At 48.9% G+C, this 20,520-nt stretch overlaps 1 protein-coding gene across 9 annotated transcripts in view; it reads left to right on the top strand.

Moving 5' to 3' along the window:
* Positions 1 to 20,520, top strand: part of LOC140403531 (PH and SEC7 domain-containing protein 1-like) — a 213,322-nt gene that overhangs the window by 128,079 nt on the left and 64,723 nt on the right. For 3 of the 9 annotated variants that reach the window (XM_072491499.1, XM_072491501.1, XM_072491502.1), the window contains 2 exons: positions 17,585 to 17,779; positions 20,245 to 20,325. In XM_072491499.1, the coding sequence (XP_072347600.1) occupies positions 17,585 to 17,779; positions 20,245 to 20,325 (276 nt within the window). Of the gene's footprint in view, positions 1 to 113; positions 480 to 716; positions 771 to 1,610; positions 1,770 to 5,926; positions 5,957 to 17,584; positions 17,780 to 20,244; positions 20,326 to 20,520 lie in introns of those variants that run through there. The other 6 variants (XM_072491498.1, XM_072491500.1, XM_072491505.1 and 3 more) reach the window with 5 other exon arrangements.

The following is a 20,520-nucleotide window of genomic DNA, read 5'->3' as shown; positions in this document are numbered from 1 at the left end:
TTTGCAGAGGATAATGGGAATGTGTCAATATTGGCAGAGGATCATGGGAATGTGTCAATATATGCAGAGGATCATGGGAATGTGTCAATAATTGCAGACCGTCCCCCACACAGGAGAGTTTGAAGATCACAAGTTTGAGCCAACAGTGGAGGAAAACAAAATCAAAAGGAAAACAAAATATTTGTGCGTACGGATGCCATCATTGTCTATCTGCCCTTCCCACCCCACCCACATCCCCCACCACCCCTGCCCTCCCACTAAAAAGGAAGGAGCTATAAGATACCACAAGTGGAGAACTGTGTGCTGGTGTCTAGAGTGGCTACACAAGGGGGCGCTCGGAGGAAGGAGTTGACAAACATCGAAGGGCAGACCGGAGGAGAAGACCTCACTGTTGCTCAGCTTTGAGGCAATAAAAAGACAGAACTGAGGTGGGATCATCGATGCACCAGACAACAATCAGGAGGAGGTGCCGGGGTTGGGTAAGGGACTGAATTACTTTGTCATCCATCACATGCATGCTACATTGTCTGTGAAAATTCATGTACCATATACGTTTCAGCATGACTTTGCTGTATGCATCCTAACCAGCACATCGTCATTGAATCAATGACAGCCTTAGGCTGCAATGACCTAATTCTGGTTGACATTTTCTGCTGGGAACATCACTCAGCCCGCTCCATGATCCACACTCACCTGTACCTGTTCCTTACTTTCAGATGCTGCTGGTCCATTGCAAGAGAGGGAAGAGGAAGCACCAGGCGTGATCCCAGGTGAGAACTACACTGGCAGTCAGCTGATGCAAGAATGGTGGGCGAGCCACCCCCTCCACCCCAGAGCTGGCCACAAGAGAGATACTTGGCAAATCTTCCGGCAAGCCCGTGGAAATAAAAGGGCCAGGATGTTGGCATGGAAATGTGGATTGAGAACAGGAGTCCAGACTGCAGTGAAGCAAGTACAGCTGTCCCTGTAGACTGGTCTGGACCTTGTCCAAAGGGTGATGGGAGATAGGCACCCAGCACCCGAAGAACCCACTTGAAAGAGTGCGTAGTCAGGTCAGAGTGTTGACTTCTATCCTCCTGACTCTCCACTTAACCTTTTGAAGCTTTATCCAGCCTCCCAATCCAGGAGCTGTGTAGAAACAATTGGTGATCTGGACAGTAGTTGAATCACATAAGAGATAGGAGCAGGAGCAGGCCATTCGGCCCCTCGAGCCAGCCCTGCCAGTCAATAAGATCACGTCTGATTTGACTGTGACCCGAACTCCGAACTCCACTTGCCTCCCAGTCATCTGTAAACTGTGACTCCCTTATCAAACAGAAATCAGTCTAACTCAGCCTTAAATCAGTGGCTCTGCCGACACATCTCCCAGGCCTAGCAAATTGCGAAGGTTAACGAACCTCTGAGAGAAGATAACCGTCCTTACCGCCGTCTTATACGGTGGAATGTCAAAATCAGACCCAGCGATGATCATCCCCGAGAACATTGTTGTCTGGTTTGGTCCTGGAGAGGATACAAGGGCATGACCCAATGTTGATTTGATTATTGTTCTGGTGCAGATACCATTCAGTGTTTATCAAATTTTAGGTGAGATCATGTCTGCTACATTTCAGAGAGAAAGACACACCGTTAAGGGGATCAGAAGGATTTTCGCTCAGACCAGGCCTGTTTGTCAAGGGCAACTACAGTCAGGCGGGTCGTCTCCCCAGAATCGATGGAGGACAATCCAAAGACCTTGTGGCCGCTGCAATCGCAGGGATAGGAAACTCCAGGTCAGCAAGAAAACTTGAATCCTCACCTGAGAAAGGTGCCAGACTAGAGCCTGGACCCTCTGCTCAGGACAACCTGGTGATGAGGGGTGTTTGCAATTGACATGTGTCTCCACGGCTAGAGTTGCCCCATCAGGATTACTGTCCAGGTGAATAGCCACACGCTTCAGAGATGGACACGGGGGGGGGGGGGGGGGGGGGGGGGGGGGGCGCAGTTTCAGTAACTGGGAGACAGACTTTGAGAGAATCAGGATTGGAGTTCAACAGTTGAGTTTGCGGCACACCTAGGCGAGACTAATGACCTACAGGGGAATCCCTAGCCATAGCGGGTACGGCGATGACCCCGGTTACTTATGGGCAGCAGTCCGCTCGGCTGCTGTTAATAATAGTGAGGGGCCCCGGACCGAGTCTGCTGGGCCGAGACTGGCTACAACACCTGTTTGGAATGGCAACAGATCTTGTGAATGGACTTTACGACGTATTGGGGAAGTATTCTGAAGTCTTCCAGGAAAGCCTGGTCAAAATTAAGGGAGCTGTGGCCAAAATATATGTTGACCCTGAGGCCCATCCTAAGTACTTCTGGGCCCATCTGGTCTCCTGTGCACTGCTGCCAAAGGCCAAGGGCGAACAGTTTATTTCAAAGAATTTACATAGAATTTACAGTGCAGAAGGAGGCCATTGGGCCCATCGAGTCTGCACCGGCCCTTGGAAAGAGCACCCTACCCAAACCCACACCTCCACCCTATCCCCGTAACCCCACTTAACTTTTTGGACACTAAGGGCAATTTATCATGGCCAATCCATCTAACCTGCACATCTTTGGACGGTGGGAGGAAACCGGAGCACCCGGAGGAAACCCACCCACACACTGGGGAGAACGTGCAGACTCCACACAGACAGTGACCCAAGCCGCGAATTGAACCTGGGACCCTGGAGCGGTGAAGCAACTGTGCTAACCACTATGCTGTCGTGCTGCCCTAAATTGATTGGGCCGCGCTGGTGATCTCGGTGCGCAAACCTCATAAAACTATACATCTGTGCGGTGATTATAGGTTGACCGTCAACAAGGCCCCTCCCCATCTGGGCAGGTACCCAGTGCCGTGGATAGGAGACCTACACGGGAAGTGACTGACGCAGTGTTGATTGGGATAGGATGTGGGTGTCACTGGCTAATCCAGTATTTATTGTCCATCTCTAATTGAGAAGGTGGTGGTGAGCTGAACCGCTGCAGTCTCTGTGGTGTAGGTACACCCGCAGTGCTGTTAGGGAGTTTTCCAGGATTTCGATCTAGCGACAGGAAGGAACGGCGATATATTCCCATTTCAAGGTGATGTGTGGCTCGAGGGGGGGGGGGGGGCAATTCCAGATTGTGGTGTTCCCATGTGTCTCCTGTCTTTGTCCTTTTAGGTGGCTGAGTTTGTGGGTTTTGCTGTCAACTTAGTGAGTTGCCGCGGTGCCTCTTGTAGATGGTCCACACTGCTACCACTGAGCATTGGTGGTGGAGGGAGTGAATGGTGAACGGGGTGTCATTTAACTGGGCGCTGCTTTGTCCTGGATGGTGTCGAGCTTCTTGAATGTTGTTGGAGCTGCACTCATCCAGGCAAGTGGAGAGTATTCCATCACACTCCTGGCTTGTGCCTTATAGATGGTGGTCAGGCTTTGGGGAGTCAAGAGGTGAGTTACTGCCTGCAGAATTCAAGTCTCTGACCTGCCCTGGTAGTCACAGTATTTATATGGCTGACCCGATTCAGTCTCTGTGAACCTTTTGTCCTTGTGCCATCAACAAGCAGGAATAGCTTTCCTTTGCCTACCTCGTCCAAGCCGGTCATTATCTTGTGCAGCTCTGCCAAATCTCCCCTCGATCGCCTTTGTTTCAAGGAGAAAAACCCCACCTTCTCCAACCTCCCATTGCAGCTAACGTCCCCGGAACCATAAATAGCCTCTGCACCCTCGCAGGGACCTGTGGTGTTCTTTATGGTTGAGATCCTAGGGTGGTTGGCGTAGTGTTCACAAAGACCACAACTAGCTTTTGTATTAAACAAAGCTAAAGATTTATTTTCATTGCTTAATTGAATTCGACCTTTTACTCTATATGAAAATGAAATGAAAATCGCTTATTGGCACAAGTAAGCTTCAAATGAAGTTACTGTGAAAAGCCCCTAGTCGCCACATTCCAGTGCCTGTTCAGGGAGACTGGTATGGGAATTGAACCGTGCTGCTGGCCTGCCTTGGACTGCTTTAAAAGCCAGTGATTTAGCCCTGTGCTAAACCAGCCCAATACCATAAACAATTGACAATTAATATACAAACTACACTCATTTACCACTAATCTCTACACTAATACACTAACTATGATCTGCTCTCACTCACACTAGCTTTCCTACAGTCTTTCTCTAACACTTTCCCAGAAGCTTAGAATCAATGCTTTATATAGTCCTGTACCTAGCTCCCTCTAGTGGTAGATTCGGACATAACATTAACCCTTACACTTCTGTACATTTCTCGTAATGTCACAGGACCCTCTGCCCCTGCCCAAAATACAGGGATCAGAACTGAATACTGCAGAATTAGCCGAGCCAAAGTTCTAAAAACGTTCAGCATGAGGGTAAAATTCCTGCCCTTGATCTTGACTGACGGGAGTGTTTGATGTTGAGCGCAAGAGCAGCGTCTATGAGCAAAATAACGTTAGAGCAGGGAGTGTGCATGGCTGAGGTCTCCAGTCAGTGTCGTCAGACCCTGAAGCACCTCTCTTTTGTGGTGTTCAAAAGTATTAAATTAAGAAGAGGCCTCAGCTGCCAGGTCACCACTGCGGAGGGGGGAAGGGCAACTTGTGGCTGTACCCAAGTGGGCGGAGAGGGTCATTAATACATTTCCTGGATTCCTTCACCGTCGCGGGGACCAAACCTCAGAACTCCCTCCCTACCAGCACTGCGGGTGTACCTACACCACAGGGACTGCAGTGGTTCCAGGAGGGGGCTCGCCACCACCTTCTCAAGAGCAATTCGTGGGGGGGGGGGGGGAGCAATGAATGCTGGCTTAGCCAACAACACCCGCACACAAAAAGAAACTCTGGGTTGCCAACTCTGGTTGGATGTATTCCTGGAGGCCCAGCTTCTAAGCCTCCGATAATTCAGCCCCAACATTTCACCTCCGATCTTCAGAATTGTCACAACTGAAAGTGTTAAAAAAATAGACAATTAAAATTGACGTTTTTTTTTAATGCTTCTATGATTTTTCTCCTTGGCTGTCCAGAGGATTAATTTTTCATTCCTGGTGTCTCCAGGATTTTCCTAATGTTGGCAATATTTGCTCACAGATCACAGAAGAGTTACAGCGCGGAAGGAGCCCCTTTGGCCCAGCAAGCCATTGACGTCTCTCTCGAAGGGTATTTAGCTCATTGCACCCTTTAGACATGTACTTCCCCATCAGCTGCTCGCTCCTTTCGAATTTGCCTCGACCACCCCTTGAGGCAGATCGCAACCACTCGCTGCACACAAAAAACATTTTTCCTCAGGTCACCTCTGGTTCTTGCTCGTTTCACTTTAAATCAGTGTCCACCCCCCCCCCCCCCCCCCCCCCCCCCCCCACCCCGATTCAGAGCTCCAGCAGAAAGTGCCTTCTTGGGGGTGGGGGCTTCCTGCAGGAGCCCCAGACAAGTTGTGAAATTTTTCAAACCCCACGGGTGTGTGCCTTTGTTACTCGCTGGAGTAGAGACCGAAGGAAGGTTGTAGCTGTTTAATCATTAACACCCTCTATTCTACTGGCCAAGAAACTGCCTGTACATTGCTGAGAGCAACACACAGTTTCTCACTGGGAGAAGCAGGAATTTAATCCAAACTCTTCCTCCTGCCAGTGTTGGCAAACTGGTGCTCCGGAATGTGATTGTTTTGGAAAGTGGAAGAGGCCGAAAGCTCATTTATTGCACGGCACTCCGTTGGTCTTTCATGTGGGGCAGCAGTTCGGTAAATGAAAATGACCCGAGTTCATTGCTGTCTGGTGTGTTAATGGGTGGAATTTGCCAACTGTGCGCTGTGCTTGGCAACGACCTTATTGCCATGTGCGTGTGGCCTTATCGGTGAAGAAGGTTTGTGAAATGCTCCGCTCACTGAACCCTGCTTCTTCTTTGCTTGCAATGCTGATGTCCGTCACTGAATGTCCAGCAAGGAATGTCTTCGCGAATGGAGTCATCAGTAAGTATTACCTTATGACTGTTTGAATATTACAGCAAGTAAAAATAGCTCAATACAACTTTTAACTCGTGTTGTACTTGCGATCATGCTCATTGTTAGGGCCTTGTTGTTATTTAAGGCTCAGTGATCTAGAACTGTGTAATAAAGACGGGTCTGAATAAGGTCACAGCTGGGAAGAGAGGGGACTGAGTTGATCTGATGGAGGGAGTAGAAGTGTGGGAAAGGAAACGGAAATAAGATTGGTTGGAATGTGTTGCGGTGGATATAAGGGGATGGGGGCTGGTATTTTGCTGAAATGGGTAGTGGGTGTGGGAAAGGAGATGGAACAGGGCTGGAGAGTTTGGGGAAAACAGAATTGGTCCCTTCAGTATTCAGGTGCCGTTTGGCAGGCCCGCAGCACGGTTCAATTCCCGTACCAGCCTCCCCGAACAGGCGCCGGAATGTGGCGACTAGGGGCTTTTCGCAGTAACTTCATTTGAAGCCTACTTGTGACAATAAGCGATTTTCATTTAATTTCATTTCAGGGATATTGAGCCATCCTAGGATTTACCTTTTCAAAAATTATTTTGCAGTATGTGAGTGTCACTGGCTAGGTCAGCATTTTTATTACCCATTCCCAATTATCCTTGAGAAGGTGATGGAGAGCCATCTTCTTGAACCGCTGCAGCACATGCGGTGTAGGTACACCCACAGTGCTGTTAGGGGGGGGGGAGTTTGAGGATTCTGACTCAGTGACTGTGAAAGAACAGCGATATATTTCCAAGTCAGAATGGGATGTGGCTTGGAGGGGAACTTGCAGATGATGTTGTTCAAGTGTACCTGCTGCCCTTTGATCTTCTAGCTGGTAGAGGCCCTGGTTTAGAAGGTGCTGTTGAAGCAGTCTGCGATGCATCTTGTAAATATTCCACACTGCCGCCACCGTGCGTCAGTGGTGGAGTGAGCAAATATTGGAGTTCAATGGGTCGCCAAGCAAGTGGAATGATTGGTCCACGATCGTACCGAGCTTCTTGAATGAAGATGGAGCTGAAATCTGCCATCTTTCGAATCTCAGTAGCGCAACAATCTGACGCGTCAGCTAAAAACCCCTGAACTGGAGAGCTCCGGGTTCAAGACCCATTCCAGCAATTTGAGCAAATAATCAAGATTGAAACCCCAGTGCAGTCCTGAGAGAATGCTGCACTGTCACAGATGCTGACCGGGATTCACCAATATCGCGGCCAAGTGTTGACGCCGGCATCAACGGGCCTCCAGGTCCAGTCATTCTCCTCTTCTTTGGGGCTAGGATGGCACCGGAGTGCTGTGCGCTGCTCCGGCGCTGAAAGCCGGCCCTACACAGCCGACGCGGATCCGCGCGTGCTCAGCATGGCCGGCAAAGGTCTGCACATACGTGCCACGGCAGTCTCTGCACCGGCGCATGCGCGTGGTTGCCGTCTCCGCGCCGGCCCCCGGGCAACGTGGCAGAGCCCTACAGGGGCCTGGCGTGGAGGAACATAGGCCCTCCACTGGAATGAGCGTGCCTGCGATCGGTAGTCCCCGATTTGCGGGCCTGGCCACCGTGGGCCCCCCCCCCCCACCCAGAATCGGATCCCCCCCCATCCAAGACGGCCCCCGCAGCCAGAACGCCGAGGTCCCGCTGGGTGGGACCATATGTAAACCACGCCGGCGGGACTCGGCGGGCACTCAGCCCATGATGTGATTGGGCTCGGCACGGGCTCGGAGAATCCTGGCGTCTGTCTTTTGAGTGCAATGTTGAACAGAGGCACTGCCTGCCGTCTGGGCTGGAAAAAAGGGATATAATGGAGAGTATCTTGGATAGCATGTATAGAGAGGTGGTCAGACTCCATAGGCAGGAAGGGAATGGGTGACCACCAGACAGAGCGAGGGAGGTAATGGAGGAATCTCCTGTGGCCGTTCCCTGCAGGACAGATATACCGTTTTGGATACTGTTGAGGGGAATGGCCTCTCAGGGGAAAACAGCAACAGCCAAACCTGTGGCACTATGGTTGGTTCTGCTGCAGAGAGGAGGGGTGATAAGTATGACAGTGCAAGAGTTATAGGGGATTCAATTATAAGGGGAATAGGCAGCCGTTTCTGTGGCAGCAAACGAGAATCCAGGATGGTATGTTGCCTCCCTGGTGCTAGGGTCAAGGATGTCTCGGAGTGGGTACAGGACATTCTGGAGGGGGCGGGTGAACAGCCAGTGATCGTGGTACACATCGGTACAAACAACAAAGGTAAAAAAAAGGGCTGAGGTCCTAAAGGCAGAGTACAGGGAGCTAGGAAGGAAGTTAAGAAATCGGACCTCAAAGGTGGTGATCTCAGGATTACTACCGGTGCCACGTGCTAGTCAGAGTAGAAATGACAGGATATATAGGATGAATACATGGCTGAAGAGATGGTGTCAGGGGGAGCGTTTCAGATTCCTGGGGCATTGGAACTGGTTCTGGGGGAGGTGGGACCTGTACGAACTGGACGGGTTACAACTGGGCAGGACTGGAACTGATGTTCTAGGGGGCTATTTGCTAGAGCGGTTGGGAAGGGTTTAAACTAAAATGCCAGGGGGATGGGAATCTATGCAAGGAGTCAGAGAAAGAGGGAGCAAGGACAAAAGCAAAAGGTAGAAAAGTGAATAAGAAAAGTGATAGGTGGAGAAACCATGGACAAAATTCAAACAGGGCAGTAGAGAAAAATACTGGGAGCAAGACCAGCATTGTGAAAAAGACAAACTTAAAGGCTCTGCCTTAACGCACGGAGCATTTGCAATAAAGTGGATGAACGAATCGCGCAGATAGATATAAATGGGTATGATATAATTGGGATTACGGAGACATAGCTGCAGGGTAAACGGGGACGGGAACCGACTGTCCCAGGTTTTCAGTATTTAGGAAGGACAGGCATAAAAGAAAAGGTGGTGGCGTGGCACTGCTGGTTAAAGAGGAAATTAACACCATAGTGAGAAAGGATATTAGCTCTGGCAATTTGGAATCTGTATTTTAGAGTTGAGAAATACCAATGGACGAAAAACATTAGTGGGTGTCATATATCAACCCCCAAACTGTACCGGTGAGGTTGGGAATGGCATTAAACAAGAAATTAGAGATGCATGTAATAAGGGAATATCGGTGATCATGGGTGATTTTAATCTTCACATAGATTGGGCAAATCAAATTAGCCACAGCGCCGTAGAGGAGGAATTCTTGGAGTGTATACGGGATGGTTTTCTTGACCAATATGTGGAGGAACCAACTAGAGAGCAGGCCATCTTAGACTGGGTACTGTGTAATGAGAAGGGAATTATTGCCAATCTGGCTGTACGAGACCCCTTGGGGATGAGCGACCATAACATGATAGAATTTTTTATCAAGGTGGAGAGTGAAGTAGTTGATTCGGAGACTAGGGTGCCGAATCTTAATAAAGGGAACTATGAGGATATGAGGCCGGATTTGGCCTTGATAGATTGGGGAGAGTTACTTAAAGGGAAGACAGTGGCTAGGCAATGGCAAACATTCAAGGAACACAGGGAGGAACTACAGCAACTGTTCATTCCTGTCTGGCACAAAAGCAAAGGAGGTAAGAGGGCCAATCCATGGCCTACAAAGGAAATTAGAAATAGTATCCGATCCAAGGAAGAAGCATACAGATTGGCCAAGAAAAATAATAGGTCTGAGGATTGGGAGCAGTTTAGAATTCAGCAAAGAAGGACGAAGGGATTGATAAAGAGGGGAAAGTGTAGTACGAAAGGAAGCTTGCAGGGAACATAAAGACTGACACTAAGAGTTTCTACAGATATGTGAAGAGAAAGAGATTGGTAAAGAGAAATGTAGGCCCACTGCAGACAGAAACAGGGGAATGCATAATAAGGGACAAATAAATGGCTGAGCAATTAAATACATACTTTGGTTCTGTCTTCACAAATGAAGACACAAATCAGATCCCAGAAATGTTGGAGAATGAAAGGATTAGTGAGAGGGAAGAACTGAGGGAGATCAACATTAGTAGAGAAATGGTGCTAGGAAAACTGATGGGATTGAAAGTGGATAAATCCCCAGGGCCTGAGAATCTGCATCCCAGAGAGCTTAAGGAGGTGGCTCTGGAAATAGTGGATGCATTAGTGGTCATCTTCTGGGATTCTATAGACTCTGGAACTGTCTCTGCAGATTGGAGGGTAGCTCACGTCACTCCGATATTCAAAAAGGGAGATAGAGAGAAAGCAGGGAATTATAGACCAGTAAGCCTAACATCGGTAGTGGGGAAAATGCTTGAATCCATTATCAAGGACTTTATAGCGGAACATTTAGAAAGCAGTGGCAGGATCAGTCAGAGTCAGCATGGATTTATGAAGGGAAAATCATGCTTGACAAATCTGTTGGAATTCTTTGAAGAGGTAACCAGTACAGTCGACAAGGGGGAGCCAGTCGATGTAGTATATTTGGACTTTCAGAAGGCGTTTGACAAAGTCCCGCATAAGAGATTTTGTGCAAAATTAAAACACATGGGATTGGGGGAAATGTATTAAGGTGGATAGAAAACTGGTTGGCAGAGAGGAAACAAAGAGTAGGGATTAATGGGTCTTTTTCAAATTGGTGAGGCCACACCTGGAGTATTGTGTGCAGTTTTGGTCTCCTTCGCTGAGGAAGGGTGGTCTTGCTCTCGAGGGAGTGCAGCAAAGGTTTACCAGACTGATTCCAGAGATGGCGGGACTGTCATATGAGGAGAGATTGACTAGGTTGGGATTGTTCTCGCTGGAGTTCAGAAGAATGAGGGGGAATCTCATAGAGACTTATAAAATTCTAACAGGACCAGACAGGGTAGATGCAGAGAAGATGTTACCAATGATGGGTGTGTCCAGAACCAGGGGTCACAGTCTGAGGATTCAGGGTAAACCATTTCGGACAGAGATAAGGAGACACTTCTTCACACAAAGAGTGGTGAGCCAGTGGAATTCATTACCACAGGAAGTAGTTGATGCTAAAACATTGAATATATTTAAGAGGCGGCTGGATATAGCACTTGGGGAGAATGGGATGAAAGGCTATGGGGAGAAAGCAGGATTAGGCTATTGAGTTGGATGATCAGCCATGATGGTGATGAATGGCGGAGCAGGCTCGAAGGGCCAAAAGGCCTCCTCCTGCTCCTATCTTCTATGTATCTATGTAAGATCCACAGAATGGAACGTCCTTCCAAACCCAAGTCAACATTCAAGCCGCAACATCATCAAAGCAGGTTGTACGGTCAGAATGTCTGTAGAAGCTTGCTGTGCAAATTGGTGGGCCCATTGTCTGACACCAGGGACTGCGTTTCAGAAGTATTTTTATTGGATAATCATTGGGGTATCCTGAGGGTGTGAAAGGCATCATCAAAATAGGAATTTCATTTTATTCCGTTGACGTTCTCCAATCAAATAAAAGCTGATGGAAGACGTGAGAATCCGATGTGTTATGGTAGGGCAGAGAGTAAGGGTCACTGACTCACCGGGTGCATGTGTAATACTTTCACATGTCTTCAACGCAAGTGAATTACCCATTGCAATGCACATAAACCACCTTCTGTACATCACACTACCTTCTTAATCAAGTTACTCATTGGATATATTGATTGTTTGTTTGAAACTGATCCAGCAGGTCATGTGAGTTACTTGTCAGTCAATTGCCCATGAACTTTGTGCCTCTGCAGAAATGACAGGTGAACACTGCTGGATAAAATCCCGGGAATAATTTGACGTATTTTCTTCATCCGAATACTGATCCTGAGGCCGCAGGCATGGAAGAATTCCCATTGCTGGGATCAAAAGCGGGAGCGGACCCCACATCGGCGGGTCACGGGACCCTGGTGGCATTTTACCAGCAGTAGCCATTTAGCAGTCCGCCAGCGGGGCCAGCCACTCAGCTGAGGGCCTGACCCCCCCCCAGAACTTCCAATTGAAGGTGACCACTGCCGAAACATAGCAGCAGGAGGAGTTAATTCGGCCCTTCAAGCCCGCTCCGCCATTCATTATGATCATGGCTGATCATCCAACTCAATACCCTAATCCCGCTTCCCCCCCATATTCTTTGATCCGCCTCGCCCTAAGTGCTATATCTAACTGCTTCTTGAAAACATGCAATGTTTTGGCCTCAACGAATTCCACAGACTCACCGCTCTCTGGGTGAAGACATTTCTCCTCATCTCTGTCCTAAATGGTCTATCCTGTATCCTCCGACTGTGACCCCCTGGTTCTGGACACACCCACCATCGGGAGCATCCTTCCTGCATCTACCCTGTCCAGTCCTGTTAGAATTTTAGAGGATTCTATGAGATCCCCCCCTCATTCTTCTGAACTCCAGCGAATACAATCCTAACCGATTTAATCTCTCCTCGTACGTCAGTCCCGCCATCCCAGGAATCATAGAACATTACAACGTAGTACAGGCCCTTCAGCCCTCGATGTTGCGCCGACCTGTGAAACCACTCTAAAGCCCATCTACACTATTCCCTTATCGTCCATATGTCTATCCAATGACCATTTGAATGCCCTTAGTGTTGGCGAGTCCACTACTGGTGCAGGCAGGGCATTCCACACCCTTACTACTCTCTGAGTAAAGAACCTACCTCTGACATCTGTCCTATATCTATCTCCCCTCAATTTAAAGCTATGTCCCCTCGTGCTAGCCATCACTATCCAGGGAAAAAGGCTCTCACTGTCCACCCTATCTAATCCTCTGATCATCTTGTATGCCTCAATTTAAAAAAAAAAAAAAAAAATTTAGAGTACCCAATTAATTTTTTCCAATTAAGGGCAATTTAGCGTGGCCAATCCACCTAGCCTGCACATCTTTTGGGTTGTGGGGGCGAAACCCACGCAAACATGGGGAGATTGTGCAAACTCCACACGGACAGTGACCCAGAGCAGGGGTCGAACCTGGGACCTCGGCGCCGTGAGGCAACAGGGCTAACCCACTGCGCCAGTCAGGAACTCCTCGGTGGCGAGGCACCTTTGAACGAATCAAGGCCGGGCTGGCAGTGACAATTTCTTTGAGGGGGTGATGGTGGGAGGCACCTTCAAGCAGTGGCACCATAACAATTAGTGTGGGCATTGCCAAGCAGTCTCCTCATGTCAAGGCAGCTCCTTCCGATGTTGATAAAATACAAGCCTTTGGAAGGGGGGGGCCTTGAAATTGTGCACTTTGGTGCCACAATTGACTTCCTAGTGAGCAGCCACGCTGATTAGATTTCTACCACTGGCAATATTCTGTGAATGTGAAAGATGCTGGGCTCCCCTCCCTGCCTATGGCTGGCACTTTACCAGTGCTGTTGCCACCCAACCCACCTATATTGGTCTGGTAAAATCCAATGTTATGTGTGACACGGTAGCACAGTGGTTAGCACAACTCCAGGGTCCCGGGTTTAATTCCGGCCTCGGGTGACTGTCTGTGCGGATCCGGTCTGCACGTTCTCCCCGTGTGTGCGTGTGTTTCCTCCGGGTGCTCTGGTTTCCTCCCACAGTCCAAAGGTGTGCAGGTTAGGTGGATTGGCCATGCTAAATTGCCCCTTAGTGCCCAAAGTGTTAGGTGGGGTTACTGGGTTGCGGGGTGGAGGCGTGGGCTTGAGCGGGGTGCTCTTTCCAAGGGCCGGCACAGACTCGATGGGCCGAATTGCCTCCTTCTGCACTGCAGATTCTATGGTTCTATGGTGTGGGTATAATTTGAAGGAGGCATTCTTTCAGTGTAACTATGGTCGGTGAGCAATTTCTCTCCCTGCATCTTTAAAAATTTGTTGCTCTTCATGTCTGAGGTTTTGAAAGGAATCCCAAGAAAATGTCGACCTATTTTTGACTTAAAAACTGTAAGGTGGTAAATCTGTGAGCTTACAAAACCTGGGCCTTGTGCACACCTGACGAGAGATAATCAGCAACACTGAGCGAGTGTTACATGGGTAAGTTAGGTGACACTTTAAACTAATCTAGTCATGGTTTTCATAGAAATCAAAGAATCCCTACAGTGCAGAAGGAGGCCATTTGGTCAACACCAACCCTCTGAAAGAGTCCCCCTACCTAGGCCCATCCCCCACCCGATCCCTGTAACCCATAACCGCACCTAACCTGCACATCTTTAGACTGCGGGAGGAAAATCACGCAGACACGGAGAGAACGTGCAAACTCCACTCAGACCGTCACCCAAGGTCGGAATTGAACCCGGGACTCTGGCTCTGTGAGGCACCAGTGCTAACCACTGTGCCACCATGCCACCCACTTTTAAGTGGGCACCCCGTGCCGCCCGTTTTAAGAGGAGCCAAAGAGTGGTGTTCCTTCAACAAAGACAAACTTGTTAAGCTGATGTAATCCAGTTGGGATAGCACCATGCTTCTTGGCCAAAGATTCATGACGGTAGAAATTTATAGAGTAGTATGGAGGATACAGTGAAATATCAGGGAGCAGTGTCGGGGAAGTTCCCTGATGCAGTCCCGCCCCCAGGGACCTTTCCCAATGGCGTGTTGCTGTGTGGATTGGCAAATTTGCTAAATGAAGATTTTTTTTTAAATGCAGGGAAATTTTACAGAGCAACTGGCATTTGGCCTACAGCGGGGCAACCCCTGCCATGTGGGGAGGATACCAGCTGAATGGAGGCAGCCTCACTATGGCAGCCATCGGAGACAGAGGTTTCATGGCCCAGAGAAAGGCGCGGGGGTTACAGGCACAGAAGGCAGGCTCCGTAGCTCCAACAACACTCCCCAAATCATCCCCAGTTAGAGTCCAGATAATATTTAACTGCATTTTGAAAAAAGACACCTGAGATTTCAGTGATGATGTGGGGGTGCCTATCAATGCATGAACATTTGATTAGTGAGGGTCGATTTCATGCAGCCATTGATCGATGAGTGCATCGTAATTCCACCCAATCACTCTCTCTGTGATATTTGTAACGTGTTGTGATAATTATTTGAAACTCCTTTGCATGCTTTTTAACCTATTCATTGAAGTAGCACCCAAAAGGACTTTGCCTTGTGCAAAACAACTGCTATGTACCTACTTTCAAAACAACCCATGGACTACATAGTAAGTCATTGTGCGGGATACTTCTGGTGGATGTGACAAAGTCTTGTACACCTCTTCAATTACACCCCAGTAATCAGTTCCCAACACAACTCTCCAATAATCTTTTCACCTTGCACTTATCAAGACGGAATACCAATTGTAAAGGAACAAAAAGTTAAACTACATGAGAAGAGAGTGTTGATTGGTTGGCCAGTGGATTCTGATTGATAGAGGTGTTGCCATGGAGAATGCACCAGAGAACAGTTAACTGCCAAGCTTTTTTCAGCAGGAAAATCCTCCGTTGTTTGCGGAGACAAATGACGGGCGATCTTGAAACTTATCAATAGTCTGTCCATTTTGTTTATCTAACAATGAATGTTCTGAATATTTGATTTGCTGGCAATGATATATTTATGTGCACAACACAAAAAGATTCTGTAGCAGTGTCACAGGGACTTGAAACATTAGGCGGGGTTTCCTGACCTCATCGTGCCCAACTTGGTGACGCGACGAACGCCGTTGAATCTCACGAGAGGCCTCTTGTGGGATTTGCGACGCTTGAGACATCTCGCGAGATTCAACCGAACCTGACGAGACGTCGCAATCTTGACCGCGATCTCACTGGGTGTAATCCAGACAGGCATATATAAATTAGGCTCATTTAAATATGTCTGCACCATATTTTCCCGGGGCCTGGAGACTAGCAGCCTAGGCGGGGAGCCATTTAGTACAAATGTGGACCAGTCATAACTGCACCTGGGGGTGGGGGGGGGGAGGTCTCCCAGGCCATTGAAGAACCCCCTGTTGTTTGGCTCTGGGCAGGGGGCTACCCTAGCACTCCCACAGGCACCTGGCACCTTGGCAGTGCCAGCCTGGCACCTTGACACTGCCAGCCTGGCACCGTCAGTGTAGCACCTTGGCACTGCCAGCCTGGCACTGTCAGTGTAGCACCTTGACACTGCCAGCCTGGCACTGTCAGTGTAGCACCTTGGCACTGCCAGCCTGGCACTGTCAGTGTAGCACCTTGACACTGCCAGCCTGGCACTGTCAGTGTAGCACCTTGGCACTGCCAGCCTGGCACTGTCAGTGTAGCACCTTGACACTGCCAGCCTGGCACTGTCAGTGTAGCACCTTGGCACTGCCAGCCTGGCACTGTCAGTGTAGCACCTTGACACTGCCAGCCTGGCACCGTCAGTGTAGCACCTTGACACTGCCAGCCTGGCACTGTCAGTGTAGCACCTTGACACTGCCAGCCTGGCACTGTCAGTGTAGCACCTTGGCACTGCCAGCCTGGCACTGTCAGTGTAGCACCTTGACACTGCCAGCCTGGCACTGTCAGTGTAGCACCTTGACACTGCCAGCCTGGCACCGTCAGTGTGGCACTTTGGCACTGCCCGCCCGGCATTCTGGCAGTTTCACCCCCAGTGTCCGGGTGGCACAGCCAGGCTGGCAGGGACATTGCCAGGGTGCCAGGCTGGCAATGCCAAGGTGCTTGGGCACCCGGTTGCCCATGTCAGGAGTATTGCCCGGGGAGCGTTGCCCATAGGGGGGGGGGGTCAAGGACCCCGGAAGTGGTAAGCTGGGTGCAGTGGAGGGGGTCCGGGGGCCGAGGTGGGAATGCTGAGGGGGGGGGGGGGGGGGGGGTTGAAAGATCAGGACTGCCTTTAAAAACGGCACCTCGATCCCGAGTACTCTTCCTGCACTGGAGAGCTGAGCCCGTCAGTGCAGGAGATGATGTGAGTGCCGCCTTGATAAGGAGTTGCTCACCGAGGCCAAATAAAAAGGCAAAGTGCCTGTTGTATAGCGGGGTGTTAGTCAGTGCTGCAGCTGCCAGGAATCACCCCACCAAACATGTCCCAAAGTGGACTCCAGTTAAATGGCTCTCATTAACTGTTTCTCTCTCCCCAGGCCTACTGAGTTTATCCAGCACTTTCTGGGCGGGGGGGGGGGGGTGGTTTTACAAGAAAATTCTATACTGTTTTTCCTTCAAGAGGCTTATATTAAGCTCCTGTCCTGTGATCCGGGAAAATGCTGTCACTGGCTGGTATTTAAGATCCCAGGGGGCTGGTGACAGATCGGCAGGGATTTCCTGGTATCCGTCACACACACAGACTTGTGAACGTGCCAACTTAACATGCCAAGTGTAAAATACCTGACCATCTCTTTCACTGACTTCTTCGGGATCCTGCTGGGCAGAGAAGGGACTTCAAAGTAACTCATTGTGCGGGATACTTCCGGGGGATGTGACAAAGTCTTGTACACCTCTTCAATTGGTGTGCTTGCTTACAGGACGGGCGTTGTGCTTTAAACCAAGTTGTTGTGTTCTGAATAGAGAGGCGACGAGGGGGTTACACACGTTTAAAGTGGAACATACCTCTTCATTCACCTGAGGAAGGAGCAGCGCTCCGAAAGCTAGTGACATCGAAACAAACCTGTTGGACTTTAACCTGGTGTTGTAAAACTTCTTACTGTGCTCACCCCAGTCCAACGCCGGCATCTCCACATCACATTTAAAGTGTTTGAGACCCGTGTCTGTTGCTCGAGTTACAATGTATTTTTTTGCTCGGAGGAAGCTCAAGAGATTTTGCCGACTCCTTTCTCAATGTTTTCTTCCCCAGTGACAGCAATTTGAACCACCTGGTGATGGACTCCGAGTCCGAGATGGACAGCACCGAGCAGCTGGCACTGGGCAGCACCGATACTTTGGCCAACGGCAACAAGACGGACCAAGAGGCTGCCAAGCGACTAGCCAAACGCCTCTATTACCTGGACGGGTTTAAGAGGTCGGACGTGGCTCGCCACCTGGGGAAGAAGTGAGTGTTGCTGCAAAGTGTGGAGGGAAGAGGGAGCGGAGCTGGAAATAAAGTGGGAAGAAGAGGTTAAGTCTCTGTGTGCTGGCGCACGTGACAGGAATTTGGGCACTGTGTCTGATTTTCAATCGCGCTTCTAATCTGTCTGTTTCAAAGTAGCAAACGTAAAGGATGGAAAAGTAACCAAAGTCTGGTGTGGTGTCTCCCACATTCCAATTTCTGCTCCACATTCCTGTTCCCAGAATCCCAGAAACACCAAATCATAAAATCCACCTAAGCGCATGTAACAAAAGGCATTGTGCTGCGGTTCTGGGGCAGATATTTTTAATCTTGGTGGCAGCAGATCGTGACCTTCCCAGGGTCTGTTTTTGGGACTTACAATTCGTGACTTTTGCTTCAGTCCCACATCATTTTCCCGCAAATTGCCTGAACAGGTTTAAACTGCTTAGAATCCAGCCTTTGAGATTGACCAAGCTCCAGTTTATCTTCCCGTGGCCATCGGAGGGCGCTGCTGTATCGATGTTTTAACATGCCACAAGACAAGTCGTGACGATTCTCCCCTCTCCCTCCTTTCTCTTTTCATCTTTCCTTTCCTCTTTCTCCTCTGTTCTTCCTTCTTGCCTCTGTGCATCTTTCCTTCCTCTTTCTCCTTCCTCTCTTCTCTCCTGTCCTCTCTTATTTCTTTTCTGTTCCTAACGATTGCCTTTATTGCGCACTTTGTAAAGTTCTGCATCCGTTCTTTTATTTCTGTCTATTTTCTCGTCTCCTACTTTAGTCCCGTTGCCTTTGTGTTTTGTATTCTGCTCTCCTCTCATTTTCTTTCTTCCCTTTCCCACATTCAGTTTCTCCAGCTGGTCTATCCCTGTTTGTGAACATTTTCTTTGTCACAGTCGTTCTCTCTCTGACCCCCACTTGACTTTGTCTTTAATATTATTGTCGCTTAGACCCTCCCTCACTCTCTCTCTATCTTTGAAAGTCTCTCCCTCTCTCGCTCCCTACTTTATAAAAGGTATGGATAAAGTAGATGTGGAGCGGATGCTTCCTCTTGTGGAACATTCTAGAACAAGAGGTCATAGTCTCAGGATGATGGGCAGAAAATGTAAAACAGCGATGAGGAGAAACTACTTCTCCCAAAGGGCCGTCAATCTGTGGAGTTCACTCCCCCACAGTGCGGTGGATGTTGCGACAGTGAGTAAATTTAAGCAGGAGTGGACAGATTTTTAATTGGTATTGGGTTGAAGGGTTATGGAGAACGGGGAGGACGGTGGAGCTAAGGCCAGGATGGGATTAGCCGTGATCGAATGGCGGAGCAGACCCAATGGGCCAAATGGCCTAATTCTGCTCCTAATAATAATCTTTATTGTCACAAGTAGGCTTACATTAACACTGCAATGAGGTTACGGTGAAAAGCCCCTAGTCACCACACTCCGGCACCTATTCGGGTGTACAGAAGGAGAATTCAGAATGTCCAATTCACCTAACAGCACGTCTTTCGGGACCTGTGGGAGGAACCCGGAGCACCCGGAGGAAATCCACACAGACACGGGGAGAACGGGCAGACTCCGCGCAGACAGTGGCCCAAGCCGGGAATCGAACCTGGAACCCTGGCGCTGTGAAGCAACAGTGCTAACCACGGCACAACTGTTCTACATCTCCACTTCCAACTCTGCTTCTCTAAACTCACTGGGGCCTGGAGTTTCTGGTTGCCTCTGCAACGTAAACCTCCCTCAGTTGACATAACTGGGGTGAAGGTCTGCGGGATTTTATGCGCAAGTGAGATTCTGTGAATCTCATGTTTTGCAACTTTTTGTTTAAGTTTATAGAAGGGGGGTCTGGCTGACGCTCAGCCACAAAATGCACCCCCCGCCCGGAATGAATGAATTAACACTGAGTTTCAATTAACTGCACCTCTTTGCAGGCCCTTTAGGGAGGTTCAAAAATTTAAGCTGCCCCTTTCGGGCACGAGGACACAATTATAAATTTGGAATCTAATTTTGAGGTGAATCTCAATATTACTGGCAGGTAGTGCGGTGCATATTTTAAAAGTAATTTTCGTTCATTTTGAATCGGGCGACTTGCGGACAGTGGATTGAGACTGTCATTGAAAATATTATTATTTTGTGATAGTTTCATTTTCAGTGCGTCAATCAGACTGCGCCTGGTTACCACTCTTGAGTATATCAAAGCAAGTTTTAAGTTCCGTTTTAAAATGCTGGTTCAAGCCAGGTTTTGGGTTCACTGTTTTGTGAATGGGTTTCAGCAGAATATCAGGGAAAAGAAACCAATCTCAAAGCGGGTATAATTTTGGGCGCAATTTACGCCGGTTTCCCCCTTTGCGCCTTGCACCGAAACTCTCCTCCTCGCTTCTCTCTGTCTCTTTCTCGTTCCTCTCTGTCTCCCTTTCTCTCACCTGATGCTGCCTGCCTCTCGTTCTCCCCCTCTTCTTTACTCTCTCCTTCTTGTTTCAGTAATGACTTCAGTAAGATGGTGGCCGAGGAATACCTGAGGTTCTTTGACTTCACGAGAATGAGTCTCGATCAAGCACTGAGGTAAGAAATAGAAACCAGTCCTTTGTCTACATTTAAGCATCTTTCAAACGTCAGAACAACCTTGTTGGAGGATCTTTTACATCAAAGAACAAAGAAGTCAGATAAGCGGTGATAATAAAGTCTTACACATTTAAAGATTTTTAAGCTACTTCAACCTGGTTAAAAAAAGTTAGGTAAATAAAATCCATTTGTAGA

Source organism: Scyliorhinus torazame, chromosome 28 (genome assembly GCF_047496885.1).
Source record: "Scyliorhinus torazame isolate Kashiwa2021f chromosome 28, sScyTor2.1, whole genome shotgun sequence".
NCBI classification, from domain to species: Eukaryota; Metazoa; Chordata; class Chondrichthyes; order Carcharhiniformes; family Scyliorhinidae; genus Scyliorhinus; species Scyliorhinus torazame.
Note: the sequence above shows the minus strand (reverse complement) of the source record. Positions and strands in the feature narration are given on the sequence as shown.